At 31.9% G+C, this 16,746-nt stretch overlaps 2 protein-coding genes across 3 annotated transcripts; one reads left to right on the top strand and one right to left on the bottom strand.

The window, feature by feature from the left end:
• Window positions 1-1,076: 1,076 nt before the first annotated feature.
• On the bottom strand, window positions 1,077-2,422 carry LOC146908386 (transmembrane protein, putative (Protein of unknown function, DUF599)). The gene is made up of 2 exons (XM_085723197.1): window positions 2,175-2,422; window positions 1,077-1,659 (listed from the first exon to the last, which is right to left on the bottom strand). The coding sequence occupies exons 1-2, from the start codon at window positions 2,337-2,339 to the stop codon at window positions 1,147-1,149; spliced, it is 678 nt and encodes a 225-aa protein (XP_085579323.1). The 5' UTR covers window positions 2,340-2,422; the 3' UTR covers window positions 1,077-1,146.
• Window positions 2,423-9,233: 6,811 nt separating this feature from the next.
• LOC146908385 (5'-3' exoribonuclease 3-like) lies at window positions 9,234-15,974 on the top strand. Of its 2 annotated transcripts, XR_015019565.1 has the most exons (8): window positions 9,234-9,442; window positions 9,950-10,012; window positions 10,233-10,301; window positions 10,835-10,967; window positions 11,142-11,545; window positions 12,120-13,905; window positions 14,024-14,091; window positions 14,267-15,974. XR_015019565.1 is itself a non-coding variant. In XM_085727307.1 (7 exons), exons 3-5 carry the CDS (start codon window positions 10,914-10,916, stop codon window positions 12,605-12,607), a joined length of 279 nt encoding a protein of 92 aa, XP_085583433.1. In that variant the 5' UTR covers window positions 10,119-10,148; window positions 10,233-10,301; window positions 10,835-10,913; the 3' UTR covers window positions 12,608-12,626; window positions 12,981-13,008; window positions 15,090-15,974. The 2 variants fall into 2 exon arrangements, 1 of the variants encoding a protein (XP_085583433.1); XM_085727307.1 differs by lacking the exons at window positions 9,234-9,442; window positions 9,950-10,012; window positions 11,142-11,545; window positions 14,024-14,091 and adding an exon at window positions 10,119-10,148 and having other exon boundaries at window positions 12,120-12,314; window positions 12,578-12,626; window positions 12,981-13,008; window positions 15,090-15,974.
• Window positions 15,975-16,746: the final 772 nt, after the last annotated feature.

The raw sequence follows: 16,746 nt of genomic DNA, 5'->3' as shown, positions 1-16,746 counted from the left end.
GCCAAAACAAAATGACGCTATCAACCCAACGAACGCAATAATCAAAATCCAAGAGGAGATACACCTAAGCGATGGAGGACTCCATTGATAGAAATTATAGGATAAACTCTTAGCTTCATTTTTAATCCAAGACCAAATAAAAAGTTCACGTTCAATAAAAAAAAATCAAAAGTTCAACAAATCAACAATATTATTATTATCTTTAAGTCTGTCTTGATTATCAAAAACAACTTGATAACACCATTTCTAAATAATCCACAAACATGTCATCTATATCGAATGAAGACACTCCTTTGCTTTTTTTTCCTATGGAAAACCAAACTTATGAATTGAGTTACATAACTGGAGTTGTTGTTTGACAAAAAAACAATTATTGTCTAACCAAGGTAAAATATCCATTGCTCAAAAAAAAATAAAGGTAAAATATCCGACCATAACTTACAAGATACATAACAATAAAAAATGATTAGAAGTTTCATTTATGATACATCATCCTTTCACACACAAAGAGGATATTCCATTCCAAATACACATATTAATCAAGTTATTAATAGTTGTAAGACAACCATTTAACAATCTCCAAACAAAAGCAAGACATTAAATAGAACCAAATTATTTTAAGAAATCTTGTACAAAAATTAAATTTAAAGATCATCTCATAAGCTTCTTTGATTGAATATAAGCCTCCAGAATTACAATTCCATTGCCAAACATTTAATTTTTCACAAAACTTGATGGAAAACCAAAGCTAACATTGAATGTAAGCAAACTATTGTAGATGCAATAATCTTTTTTTTTGTTTTGACTAACTATTTTTAAAGGATCACTAATTTAGCAGACGCAACATCTTATTTTTTTATTTTTTTGAATAAAGAAAGTTTAGGATGAGGGGAGGAGATGATATCACAATTCAAGACATGAAAGATATTTGGAATTTTTTTTAATACAACTGCCTCAAAATTGTTACAGGTAGATTCATGCTAGATGGTCAAAGTCATTATGTGAGAATTGAATGATGGAGATTTCCACTTTCAACCACCAATATACTGTGTAATCCCAATTCACACATGGAACACTTCAAGATGAAACTTGTCAACAGTTTATACTATTTTGTTTGTATTAATTTTCTAGCCATAGCTAGGTTGGTTATTTTACATTGGTACATCGTTTGTGACCCTGTGGTAATTTGGGGACATAATCAAACTCATGCAACAAACAAACCAAAGCTATGGAGGCTAAAAATACAAGCACTGGACCCAACATCCAAAGCATCAAAGGAATAGCAAGACAAAACACTCTATTACCAACAAAAGCTAAGGTAAACCGTTTTTCCAATACACTTTGTGTGTAACCCCCAGACAAAAAATCTCCATAAGCATTCATCAAAAAATTTGCATCAATTAGAAATCCTATGGCCATTGAGCTGCATAAGAAACTAATCAACAAACAAATTGATGGTGAACCATACTTCAAAAGGAAGATTGTATCTGATTTTGAACCAAAAAATCCACTGCTAAAAAGATGGCTTGCATTGAATGCATTATTGTTTAGAGCTGCTAAAGCCATGTTTACAAGAATTGTTATAGTGGCTGTGAGTATTGTGGTCATAAGAGTGTTCCTCATGGTTTGTACACATAGCATAGCCTTTTTATCATCACCCTGCATCATAACAAACCAATTCAAGGAACAGTGAAAACTATTATGGTCCAAAAGCCAAATCATGAGGAAATATACTACTACCATGCATTAGTATTTTTTTTAACTCGTGGTCTAGACTTGTGTTATTTCGAAGTCACATCGGACCCAACTAATTCGAGTCGAGTTATATAAAGGGAAAATCCACGTCATGGGCCTCTGATTTCTAAAAAACAATTTCAATTTTTCCGTTTCAATTAAAGTGCTACACCATATTTTCAACCTATTTTCGGTTTTCAAAGTTTCATGTGAAAATATTTGAAAACAGGAAATCGGAGTGAATTGTTTTTATAATTTGAACAATAAATTTGAGCCTAAAAATTGATTGTAGATGAAAAACTATGAATTTTAGCTCCAAGTTAGAATCAACTTGGGAGTCAGTCAATTCTACAAAAGAACATACAAACATGTCCAAATCAATTTTACTCATCAATTTTGTCGAACTTTTTTAAAATTGAAACAAAACATACAATGACTACCTGATTTACGTTAAGACCCCAAGTAGTCCTCCTTAACTTATCAATTCCATAAGTTGTGCGTGAAGGTTTGTTCTTGATGGTGTAGCAGAGAAAAGCATGGTAAACTATTGTAATGAAAAGGCTCAAAGGGACTAATATGGTATCCAAATAAATACCTTCTCCCATCTTCCTTAGTGATGAAGCAAGAAAAAAAAAACCTAAATTTTGGCCTTAGGGGTTGGTTTGGTTGGTAACCTTGAATGAAATGTGATGGCTTCTTATAATGGACTCTTCTCATATAGTGCAATGGAAAGCTAGCATAACCTATAATAACAAAATGAATAGTTCACAAGGTATTGTTTTTTAATAGTAGTTAGTGCTGTACAACTTCTTTTTATATATAGTGGAAATGATACAATGGAAACTAAACATAGCGTGGGGATTGAGTCACTAGTCATACGTAACTCTCTGCTTATTGATAATACCTTATATGCTGGAAAAAATTCGAATTTAAAGCAGGGAAATTAGTGACCTAACAAAATATTCACTAGCCAATGGTATTGATTAGATACATAGCCTTAGGTTGAAAACTCGGTATCTAGTTCGATGATCGATTAATCTGAAGGGTTTGATCCTACCGTCTATTTGTGAGTATCATTTATGGACCAATCCATCAATATTGACACTGAAGCAATCAAACTTTCAAGGTCTTAAAAAAACAATCAAATTTGATCCTACCGTTCATTTATGAGTCTCATTTATAGAGTATTTTATGTATTCATTTATGGGTTTTTCTATCATGTGCAAATTTGCACATGATAAGAAGTTTAAAGTAGTAACTTTGACTTGGAACTTGTGTTTTTTATATTAAATATGTAGCTTTTAATAAATAATTGTTTGTTTTCAATGAAAAGTTACTACTTTTAGTTACCTTAACATGTGCAATATTGCACATGTTAGACAAACCCTTCATTTATTAACTTGTATAAGTGGTTTATTTTTTTATTCATTGATAGCTACTAGTAGCTTTTAGGGGATAGAGATTTATCCAAGAGCTTGTATATTCATTAATTAATATACTAATTGAAGTTTATTATCTTTGAAAGGGCTACCTATAGAGATTAACCAAAAAGAAAAATGATATTTCAACAACCATTTTATGACAACTTTTGCAACAATTTTTTTTTATACTTGTATTCAATTTTTATTTTTATTTTTTCTTTATTGTTTTAATTTTTGTGTCAATCATTACGTTTCTTTCTATATTTAAGTTGTTCAATAAGTAATCTAATAAATGGTTGTTGAGATAAAGTTCATCAACCAAAAATACCAAGAATAGCCTCTAGGGTGTCGTCTCTCACGGGTAGTGATATGCTCTGGTACTTGTCAACATCATAGAAGATTAGAAGGGTAATCAAAATGAGCACGTTGCATAAAGGTGTTGGTATTGTTTAATTTCTTTTTTTTTTTGTACGAAAAGTATTGTTTAATTTAAATTAGACTTAATTAGGTATTTGATCTGTCATGTTTATTTTATATTTTATTTTGATACCTTATACGTTCAAAGTTTCAATTTTTGTCACAAAGATTTAATTTGATTTCTTTTTTATAGGGGAATGAGATTTAGTTTAATATTTGGTCCAATTTGTTTGTTTTAGGATCATTTTCGTGTCTTATGAATTTTATTTTGGTCCCTAACTTTTCAAACGTTAGGATGTCATATTTTTTTGTAGAGTTAGGGTGATATTTTATAGAGCTAAATATAGAAGAGTAATTCTTTTTTTTGTTAATCAATAGAAATGAGCTTCAATTTTTTTGGTGTTTTTTTTTTTTTTGTGGTGTTAACCTTTTGATTTCTAATCAATGAAAAGGGGTATCGGTAAATATTTGTAGATATCCCTTATGCATTATTTAGTGAATTTTGAAGTATCTACACATATTTGTAGGCATCTATGGTTGCCATATTTTTATATTTTTTTATAAATTTATAGTAAATATATTTTCTTTTTGTAATTATATAAAATTTCTAAAAATGTATTTGATCAAAGTGGAATTTGAGTTTGGCAGAACAAACTCAATATTTTAGTTTTAAGAAATTTTTGATCCTCAGTATTTTTTCTTAATGATTTTTTATTTGAGGCAAACATGTGATTTAGAGGGCATGTGTGTGGGATACTAGGTACACATTGAGGGATAAGGGAGATTCTTACATATTTTATCCTTTTTCATGCATAAAACGTCAAATTTGCATAGTGCACGTCTATCAGATCATTTCGACATATAACATGAGAAGGAAGATTTTCTTCCTCTCAAAAAAAGGAAGATTTTCTTAGTATGATTCTGGCGACGATTCTGAGAAATCTAAGTCCATCATCAGGCCAACTATTCTATGTTATCCTTCTTTTTTTTAGGGAATATTGTATGTTATCTTTTTTAATTTATGCAAATTCCACGTTATCTCTACCTAAATTAGATTGAAGTGTCAAAGGTAACTCATTTATTAGTTATCAAGGATATTATTAGTCGGGGTCGGGATTATCATTTCTTCACACTTAAATTGTGTAAATCTAATAACTAAACTATTTGATAAAAATAGATTAGGCCCAAGTAAAAATTTATTTTAGATCCGCCTCTGTTATTCGGGTCCATATTCGTAGTCGCTAACTCTTGTTTGAGTTTAGGGTGTTTTGAGGGTGTCTGTCCTTCGAGCTGAACTTTTTTTCTTCTTGATTGATGTTTGCTCCACCGCAAGCCATGTCGTTTGTCTTACTTATTGTTTGTTGGATTCTGATGGGCCGCTCCTTTTGCTTCGAGATTGGGAGTTGGCGTCTAGCGGCGTTATTGTTTGGTTGGCTACGATGTTTCTCTGGTGGACCGGGGTAAAGGGGTACCTTTCTGATTTGGTTCTGAAATCTTGTGGGCCGATCGCTTTTGATTCGAGATCGGGAGTCAGTTCCCTAATTCAAGTTTGGTTTTGGGCTTTTTTGGTATTCCTTCGGTGGACCGGAGGTTGCGCGGTGGTGGAAGCTGAATGATCTTTAGAGAAGGTGTTCTTTGGATGTGGCTCGTTGTTGGTGATGAGGACTAGGTTCTCTTTTACAAGGGTGTTCTTTTGAGGTGAGTAGTGGCGACGAGTGTTATAGATGTCGTTTTTTCAGTGGTTGGTAAGTATAGGAGTTAGTTTTAGGGGGTGATGTTAATTTTAGTGGGTGTTGTCCTTATGGGTGTTGATCGCAGGCTCTGTTGTTAAACGCGGCCGCTCCTGACGCTATCGCGGCGCGGAGCGGCCAAAATCAGCCTTCCGCTACAAAACGCCACCGCGCAGCGCGTTTGTGAAAAAACGATAGCGGAGCGGAGCGGGTCGATAGCGGGTCAAAGCGGCCGCTTTTCCGGATCTGAGCACAAAACGACCGGATCTGAGTTTTTGGTGGTTGTTTCCGGTTAGATCCGGTGACAAAACAACCAGATCTGAGCACAAAACGACCGGATCTGAGTTTTTGGTGGTTGTTTTCGGTTAGATCCGGTGAGATCTGTAGAGGAGGAAGAGGAAGGAGAAGGAAGAGGAAGAGGAAGAGGAAGAGGAAGGAGAAGGAAGAAGGAAGAAGGAAGCGGGATAGATCATAGTTGTCAATTGTTAAAACGATGATGCAGTTTTTCTTTTCTTTTTTTGTTTTAAAAAATTTGAAAAAACACCTTTTAGTCACGTGAAAGACTGGATAGGCATTTTCTGCTTCACAGCTGTAAACCCACTACACTTCCTATTTTTTGTCGTTTTGCTTTCTTCTCATTTTTTTTTATTGAATCTCCTGATTCTTCTCTATTAAACAGCTTTAAATTCGTTTTGATTTTTAATAATTATTAATAATTGCTAATTGATTTTAAAAAGTCAAAACTCATAATAATACAGTAGTAATAATAATGGGATTGACTAAATTAATAATAATAATTATTACTATTATTTTTGTAGGAATAATAAATAATACATAGTATGGTATTTAAGTAGATTATTTAACATTATGAATATTTTCAGACATATTTCGTAAATTAATTAGTTTTTTAATTTAACATTATGAATGCTGTATTATTTATTAATAATAGATCAATAATGGTTATAAAAACTAATAGACCACTACTTGAGCAATAAAATAATAGTAGTAATATATGGTATTTTAGTATTTTCATGAATTTTAATATTTTTTTTTCTAACATTATAGTATTTTAACATTAAAAGTATTTAAGTATAATAGTATTTAATACTAAAATCTTTAATTTTTCATTTATACTAATACCAAATATAATATTTTCCATAATTTCTTGGTCCTTTATTAATAATATAATTTTTAGTTTTAGGGTCCGCGTCATGTAATAGCCCCCGCGTCGCGCCCGCATACCTCGCCGCATCAATTTTTGGGGTGGCCGCGTCGCGCCGCGTTTCCGCTTTGACAACTATGATCGCAGGAGTGTCTTTGTTGGTGTTTGTTTTCGGATGTTCCGCCTATGTACGGCGCCCTAGTTTGTACTTTATGTAACACCGGTCTCTGTTCGTCTTGTGCAGAGACCTGATTTTTAATAAAATTTTGTTGTTCAAAAAAAAAATTCGTCTCTAAAATGTTATTAACTTTCATTTTTCATCCTCGTACAAAAACAAATGACAAGTTTGTGTCTTTATAAAATTTTCAAATATGTAGTTTTAATTTATGTTCAATTCAAATTTGATCAAGGGTTAAATAGGTTTTTAGTCCCTATAAATATATATCAAATTTCGTTTTTAGTCTTCATAAAAAAAAACATGTTTTTTTAATCCCTATAAAATTTTCCAGCACGTAGTTTTAGTCACTGTTAGTTTCTTTTTTAATTATACTTAAACCTTTAAATTTTTGAATGATTATTTATAGACATGTTAAGAACATTATAATAAGCTCTTTTATAAAAAAATTAGAATTTTTTAACATGTAATGAATTAAATATGAGTTTTTTAAATGTCAAAATTTTCAAGATAAAACTAATGATAATTTTGACCTAAAAATCAAATTTTGTTCTAATATTTTGTGGAGGAACATTTTATAATGATTTAAACAATAATTCAAAAAATTAAAAGTTTAAGCATGATTTAACAAATTTTAATTTAACATGGACTAAAGTCTAAAACTACATGTTGAAAATTTTTATAGTGACCAAAATATGTCAATTTTATTTTTTATTATGAGTACTAAAAACGAAATTGACTTATATGGACCAAAAATTTATTTAACCCTATGATTAATTATTCTTTAACTTTTAATTTTTTAATAATTTTTTTGACATGTTTAAAATATTATAAAAATTTTATCCGCCAAAAATGAGGTCAATAATTTCTAGTTCCAGATTTTCAGTCCTTTTATCTTGAACTTTTTGCGTTTAAAAAATTTATATTTAATTCATTCTGTGTTAAAAAGTTTTATTTTTTTGTAAAAGAACTTTTTTATAATATTTTAAATATGTTGGCAAAAAGTCATTAAAAAGATTTAAGGATAATTAAACAAAATTGAATTTAGTAGGGACTAAACCATTTGCTGAAAAAATTTACTGGGACACAACCAGTGGCGGAGCTAGAAATTTTGAATAGTGGAGGCAATATATATAAATTTGTAGCAGGGTCATCTATACCTATTAATAAAGGCAATACTTTGCTTTTAATGTAGCCTTTTTTTTCTTCTTCCAAGTTTACCCCTAAAATGAAAATATAATTCCACTTTACACCCTTCATGGCATGCAAGTGCTTAGACGATTTCTTTCCAACAAAAAAAAATGCTTAGACGGTTACAAAATAAACTACTACCGTCTCATCTATTAAGTTTGATCATATGTATGGTGCGCAGAACAACAAACATGTGAAGATAGACTTTTTCATAAATTTGATCCCCGGAGAATTCATCATCATGGTACCGCCAAACACTTAAATTATTCTATTATCAAGGGGCATAAAATCCCACACAATTACATCAAGCCCTCTGCCCAAAGTTATGCATTGTTGGCTTTTTTTTTTTACATCAAGCCCTTTGCCCACTTCTTTAAGAAGAACGAATTACAAACATTTTTTAATTCTTAATGATTGAAGCACTATTTCAATATTCTATTTCCTATTTATTCTATTTTCATTTTATATTTGTTGTATATCTCACTCATTTACTTTCAATTGCCACCAAAGGGAGGGTTGCAAAAGTGTCAATGCATGGTCGCAACGACGGAGACAAAGTCACACACTACATAGTCAGAATATGAAACTTTAATATTATTTCATTTAATTTGTTTACATATTTTCATTTTTTATTTCCTATTTTTGGTTCTTTCTTGGCTTTGATTTTTATTTGTTAATTTCATGCTTACGAGGGAGGGAGTCTCATATTTTTGTTTTCTAGATCTACTAACTTATTCTAAACAAAACAAGGCCTTGATAATTCCAATTTTGCCCTTGATAAGTGCATTGAAGGTCATTGATGTCATTTCCTATTTGATAAAATTTTGTTATTGACACCTCACCACTCTTTACCCTATATATAGCTATTCATACATACAATTGCCTTTCCTCCTATATGGTTAGTAACAGGATTCTTTCCTTCTTCATTTCTCTCTGGAAAAAAAATCCGTGTTCCATGGCTTCAGAGCAACACGGTTTCGTCCCTTTACTTTTCTTCTTCATCAAAGCTAGACATGGCAACAATACCCGTCCCCATGGGTACCCGCCCAAACCCACCCCGATTTGACGGGTTTTCCCCGCTTTGACTGGGTTTAGGTATGGGTTTGGGTTTTCCTCGATTTTAAAACACGGGTATGGGACGGGTAACGAGGTTATATGTACCCACCCCGAACCCATACCCATACCCGTCCCAAATGTAAAAAATTATTTTTTTACCCATTTTTATATAAATAGAAACACAATCCAAGATCATGTTATGGTATTTGGTTTAATAATTCCCATGTTATAAAAATTGCCTTTGATTTTTAAAGGAGCAACCAAATCATTATGTTAAGAAAATGTTAAAGGGAACATAATGCTTTACAAAATTGCCACTGGGGTTGGAAAAAAAAATTTATTAAAAAATAATTCACTGAGGGTACGGGGATGGAGATGGGATCCCCGAACCCGTTGGGGACGGGGATGAGGTTCGATTTCTCATCCCCCGTTGGGTATGGGTAGGGTAACGGGTAAGTATATAAGAATAGGGTATGGGGATGGGGAAGGTAAAACCCGTCCCCACCCTGCCCCATTGCCATGCCTAATCAAAGCATCGTTTTCTTCTTCAATCAAGGTACTATCTTTATCCTTTGGTGATTTAAAAATCATGATTGAATGAATTTTTGGTGTTTTCTGTTTTGTTGATTTCTTGGATATGTGATTGCATGTCAAAGGTTTTGTTTTTCCAGAAATTTATTTGGTTTTGATTGTAATTTGGGTTGCATGTTTCCAGAAAGTTGTTTTTGTGATTTCTCCGACGTTGTTTTCCAAACAGAAAGGGTTTTTGGTTTGATTTTTTTTTTGTTGTGAAATTGAACACTGACAAAGTGTTTGAGAAAATGTCTCAATAGAAAAATGAATCATATTGTTAGTTTTACTTGGCCCTGAAGATTTTGTTTCTGTTTTGTTTGAGTTGAATTTGGTTTGTCCTAATTTGGGTAAAAATTTGTGACCATTTTGTTTGGATTGTTTTGTTCTAATTACTATCGGTCCCAATATGCAAGGCATGCAATTTTGACTAACTAAATATATGCTGACATATTTTATTCAATTTTTAATCTCTGATTTTGTTTGTTGATAGGTTTTATGCATCAAGTTTGAAAGAGTTCAAATAAATGATATTGGAGAGGCAATCAAACTGAAGGTATAATCCTGGTTTTTAGTCATGGCTTGAATTTCTACGATGTATGATTTTCTATTTTCATTTTCTATTTTTTTCTAAAACTCTAGCTTAATTTGATCATTTTTTTGGGGTGAAGGAGTACCTCCAATGCGGATAGGTATTAAATTAAATTTAAAGTGTTTAAGTTTAATTGATTCATGGCATACGACACTTGCTAAATTTATCTACTACTTTTACGTAGGTGGGAAACGCAAACTCATGATTCCTCCATTGTTAGCGTATGGTCCTGAACCTGCAGGCTGCTTCTCAGGTTTCATTCATTATTAGTTTATGCATTATTATGTAATTTACTACTAAACATGGATAACTACTTTAATCAAACCTAAAACTAAAAAATGTAGTAGACACTTGGATGAAGAAATGAATCATTAATTGTGTATTTGGTCATATGCATTGCGCGTATGCCCCCAATATATTTTCTACCAATGTAAAAAAAGCAGCTACAGTGCTATGAAATTTTAATAAATTGCTATTGGTTCGTGATACGCTATTTAGAACAAAGTTTTGTTGAATAGTAGCTATGAAACACTGTAGCTTAGTGGAATTTGAACAAACTGCTATATTCCATGATCTACAATTGAAAACACTTTTTTCTACTTACACGGCTGAATTTGTTTTTGTGTGTGTTTGTATTTGTGTTTTTCTTAATTGAAAGGAGTATAAGACCATGAATTTTATTAGGCTAGGAAGATATTGAATGCAACATTATTATTATCAGAAGAAGAAGAGAATAATTATCATTAAATATGTTAGATTTTGACAGTTTTGTTGTTGATTCAATAGGTGACTGCAATATACCAAGCAATGCAACTCCTCTGTATGATATTAAATTTGTTGGTCTTTATTCGGGCAATCGAAGTCCATGAAGTCAAAATTGATCGGATACATATACGCATATGAACCACACATGGATTGGGTGAGTTTCTTGATCTTTTGAGAATATTTTGTTCTTAGATTAGATAGACGAATACTACCCAGCACTCAGATTGTTTTATCCAGCTTACTTTCTGTTTGCTCTGCAGCTAAACATGTTTGTTTTCTTTTCACTATAAATTTATACGTTATCCATTTCCTGCTTTATAATGAAAAGGTTGAACAAGATGTCATAGACATCTCTTCTGATGATGAGGAGAAACCTTGCTATGATAATCATGCGGATGTTGAGGCCGTTGAAAAAATTGGCGTTGTTTCTAATGACAAGGCCAAAGCTAGCTGTGATAATTGCTTAAATCATATAGATTTTAATCCACTTCTGACGCTTTATTTTTTCCACCGTTCGCCGGAGATATAAAAAAACAGTAAAAACACATAGGAGGAATCACTTCAGAGCAAGCAATCAAACATTTATTGCTATGAACATGAAAAACTATACGGCAAGATATGAACTTTCTTTGACCGCTCACATTCCCTTCAGTTCATATACAAAAATAAATGGATAGAATACATGGATAGAAATGTTCTCGGTTTAGGGCTGCTAAAGATGCATCTGATGCGGTATGTTGTGATGAATTTTTTCATTCTTTTGATTTTGTGATTAATTGGAGAATTTAATCTTTCGTGGTTTTTAATTAATGTGCAGCGATTTCCATTAACTGTACATAGACCAATGTTGCACATTGGTCTGATTACTTATGAGTTTATTGAAATATAGAAAACTCTGTTATTGGGTATTATCCTGCTGCATTTTTATGTCGGTTTCATAGTCTTGACGTAATTGTTGTTAAATATAGGCCCTATATTGTAGCGAAATTTTAACAAACTGCTATTGCTAGGAAAATATAGGCCCTATAGTGTAGCGAAATTTTAACGAACTGCTATTGCTCAGAAAATATAGGCACTATAGTTTAGCGAATTTTTAGCGAAGGGAAATTTTAACTAACTGCTATTACTCAGCAATAAGCGATTCAGTACCAAGTGTTGCCAAATAGTAGTTGTAGTAGTGCTATAGTATTGTAGTATTACTAAGTGATACATGTTCAACTTTAATTTCACCGGGAAAATAATGAAATATTTTGCTTAAGCGTAAATTTGATTCACCTTTTTTGACTGGTGTTCTCTTGTGTGATAGGCTATTGAAGAATCAAGGTTACGAGAGGAATTTGAGAGGGAGGGCAGAAAACTTCCTCCTAAAGAGGAATCAGCAACTTTTGATTCAAATGTCATCACACCTGGAACTGAATTCATGGCTGTTGTTCTGTCAGTTGCACTACAGTACTATGTGCATCTTAGGTTGAACAATGATCTTGGTTGGAATAACATAAAGGTAAGTTCATTGTATTTGTTATCTAAATTGTATGGCTGCTGTATGTTTCTTCAAAAAAATTGTATGGCTGCAGTATATGTGTCTCAGTGGAGTGTATAATACTGTGATTTTTGTGTATATCTGAAGATTATTCTTTCTGATGCAAATGTTCCCGGTGAAGGGGATTATGAACTTTTTAATTTTGTTTAATGTTTTCTACCTTTGATTCTGTTTGATTCAATGTTTTTTGTTTACAAATGAAAACCCTATTTTATTGGTCCAAGGGAGGAAGATTCGTTTTCAGACATTGGTGATGGTGGTCATGCTTTAATGGTAAAGATAACCCCAGTTTTTCTTTATATTATGCACATCCATTAAGTTGCTTTAATAATTTGCTTGGTTTGGCTAATTTTTTTTATCCTTTATCTAATATTTGGTTGTGTGCCATTAAGTTGCTTTAATAAATGATAGTTTATATTGAATTTAACAACTTCATCATCACTAATTTATAGTTTATATAGAAATTGGATCAAACATATATGGCAATTTCAGAAAATGACTCTAGGTTTTTATTTCATTTTTCTTATTTAAGATTACATACTATTGAGTTTGTAGATTGTTGTGATTAATTATGTGTGATTTTATTTCATAATGATTTCTGTGTGCGTATGGGACTCGGACTCGAAGACGGGCAGTCTTTTGGGATTTTTACCAGGTTGAGATCTTTACCGAGTTATTATAAGTTACTCCTTTAATTTGGTAATTGTTTAGGTTAAATCTGAAGTCGGTGCTGAGCTCAAAATGTAACTAACCTGAACTGTTCCATCATATGTGTGCATTGTTTTTTGACTGAGTATGGAGTATGCTTTTTGAATTGGATTTACTTGCCTAAAAAAGTTGATATTTGTCAAACAACTCTTATTCACTTACTGCAGTTGTTTTATTTTTTCACTCTGTAAAACTCGGGACAACGTTTTTGCTTATAAATATGTGTTTTTATGTTTTTTGTTCTTAAAAAGATGTGTATCCAATTCTGATGAGTATGTGTGTTAATCACATTATTGAATATAGATAGGTACTAAAAGCTCAGGGACTGATTTCAAAAAATAGAAGTACAAATGTATTTAAATTTCTACATGGATGCATTTTATACATCTGACTTCAGTTATTTCATCTTGACAGGGAGAACAAGCTTTATTGGTGCTGATAATCTGTGTTTCAAGGATTTTTTGTGTTCGCTTTCTTCACTCTCCTGCTACACTCACATACCTTTGGATCACTTGCAAGGATATGATAGAAGCATATTTATGCACCTAATGGCTTAACTATTACATATAATATTAATATGTATGATTATAATGTAAAATAAAAAATTCTAACTTATAGAGTTCAATATTTCATTAGTTAGCATTGATAATCGTAGGCTAAGTTACTTTTTGTGACAAAAATAGGTTGTGAAACATGAAGGTACTATTGACATTATTCTTGCTCATCCGTTCGTTTCTGTAACATGATCTAGATTATCGTTAATTTAATGTCTATTGTATAGGCTTTGGAGGAGCCATCTGAAACTCAGATGTTAGTGATGCAAGAAGGTCTTCTGACTCCTGGTGTAAGTATCTCTCCTTCCTGCATTTCATTTAAATGAACTCTGGTATGTTTTTGAGTGTAAAAGGTAGTCATAAATGGCCTTCAACTGAAGAGCTAACAGCTGAACATGCGTTTTGCAGGTGAATCGTATTTTAAACATCATTGCTCGAAAAAAAATTCAAGTGTGCGAAGGAAGTTATAGACATAAGTGAGTCTGATCATTTAATGACTCAATATATGAAAGTGTTCAAAGTTTGTTTTCTTCTAATAAAGTGTATTAGAAATTAAAATTACTATTTTAAATGGTGTTTAATTATTAGGATCAATATGCATGAAATATTTGATTTTTATGTGTGCCATATAGTAGTGACATTTCTGTGCAGTGTTACCTGTAAGGAGTCACCAACACTTGTGAAGAAAGAAGTATGATCAGGTGGGATTGAAACCCAAGTCCCATCTCTGAAGCAAATTTACCTTAGGACAGATATTATATGTGGGTCTGTATGCTCCCCAAATCCAATCAAATTTCCTCCACTCAATGCTTGAAGTTCTCGACATGCTGCATAATGATTTACCGTCAGGCAAGAATCACTTCTCTCATCTCTTACCAATTTGCTAAACACATTCCTTGGTTCAATCCCCAATCCATCTGCCTTTAATTCCAATACTTCACAACACACCTCCGTCACTGCCACTATATAATCTTCAGCAGTACACCTTCAATGTAAGTTTAGTTTCATATTAGTTAATTGAAGGTGAATAACATGTTTTTGTTTTATTTTTATTGATAGGAGCATGCCATGGTATAAAAGTTTAACCATATCTTATCATTTAGATTTTTGTTGACATAATTTAAAAGGTGCAGTGACACTATAGTGGAATATAATTGAATTACGTATGCAACTTTAATTCTTATAATTTATACATTGTATCTGCATGTCAAGTCCCTCATTTTGAGGATATGCAATGTTATATTTTCCTATAGATATCAAATTTTATTATTCTCAGGGTCAAATTTAAAAAAATAATAATTTAAAGAGCATTGTAATTTTTAAATATAAATATGACACACTGTAAACTTGAGCCTGGTTGCAAATTTTATGAAGGTTATGTGCAACCATGAGATCTATAAGTAAGCACAATAACTCAACACTAATTTGAATAATCCTTACCTGAATTTTCACTATTACCTTACTTTGAATTGAGGTATGCATTGATGTAGATGGGTTATGACTCTCCAGACCTTCCAATAGGAATAGTTACAAATCTTCACGTGAAAAGATGTAAGTAATAGGGAACCCTTCCATTTCATATTTATCTAAGGTCATTTAGAATGACTAACAATTGAAGTCTATCATGTGAGGAAATTCTGTTGGTATTCATAGAGAAAGTGAAAACATTGAAGGAGGCAGGGCCCAAGGCTGATGCTATTTGGTCTGATTTTAGCCAGAAATGGTTCACTCTGATGCACTCCATAAGGTCCTTCATTTTTAGACATTATCAAGAGATTGCAGATCATATAAGCCTATTTAGTGATACCACTTAAAAAAACCTCTTATAAACAGGCAGTGTATTTATTTTTCGTAAGTTGCTTGGAACGATATTTAACCTACAATATAGATATATTGTCCTAATAATTCATCGTTTTCATTTCTCTTCCTTTATGTGAAACATTTACATATCTTTTTACTAGAGGAATAGACATCCAAGCAGTTAATGTTGTTATTAACTTTGATTTTCCGAAGAACTCAGAAACTTATTTGCACAGGGTATGTTTGATTTCTGCTCATTTTGAATCCAATTTGCTTTGTACCAATTCCATGTACATATTCTGATGGATGTTCTGCTTTTCATAGGTTGGTTGATCAGGGTGGTTTGGTCACCTTGGTTTAGCGCTGAACTTGATCACGACCAAATCTTTTATGTTATTCATACCAAGAATGAAGAGCCTGTTTACTTTGAATTGTTATTTAAAGTAAATGTACATATGCTCAATTATTTAAGTATTTACTCTCTTACAATAAATTTTGCAAATTTGTATTTTTTTTAATAAGTGAGGGTAGATAAGGCATTGAATTTTGAGTCCTGAAATCATCTTAAAAGAGAATGCGCCCTTTATTCAGGCAAATAAGGATCTAACATTTTCTTTGTTAGATGGTGTGAATAATTGAAACACTGATTTTATTTTATTCGCATCTCACCTTGTGTTGATCGAGTATGCATTTCGGTCAAGTGACGAACATGCGAATGTAGAATAAGTGTTTCTTGGTTAAGTTTTTTTTTCTTTTTTCTTCCTCACTAGACTAGCATTAGACAATGAAGAACGAAAATTCTTATTATGTGACCTTCGTTCTCAAATTTACGAAGAATGACAATGTTTCATACTTTGAACATCTCTCCTTTAGAGCAATTTTTAAAAAAATACGTAATTCAACCCGTGCGAAGCACGAGTTTGTAACTAGTTTGTGAGTGAAAATCATCACACACAAAAATTGAATTTCCCTAAAAACATATTTGAAGTTAAATAATTAGAGAGACTGTGGTTTTGACAAATTCAAATAATAAATAAATTGAGGAATGGGAATAATTGCTTGATTTGTGAGGAAAACATAGGAAGTAACTATAGATGAAGGGGTATCAAAATTTGAGATAAACACGTGGTAAAAGTGTGTCAACGACAACCATAGTAATATACATGTATTTTTTATTTTAATTTTGAAATAAGTAATACTTTATTAAAAAAAGTAAAATACTAACATTATTAAAAAAACTAATAATTTGTAGATACCACTTTTTTTTGTTTCTTATTTATATTTAGTTGTTAAAATGGATTTCACTCTTTTTTTTCCTTCCATGAATGTAT

The sequence above is a fragment of the Medicago sativa genome, chromosome 7, assembly GCF_051527215.1.
Source record: "Medicago sativa cultivar Bolivia chromosome 7, Bolivia_mono, whole genome shotgun sequence".
NCBI lineage: Eukaryota > Viridiplantae > Streptophyta > Magnoliopsida > Fabales > Fabaceae > Medicago > Medicago sativa.
This window is presented reverse-complemented; position numbering and strand designations above follow the sequence as displayed.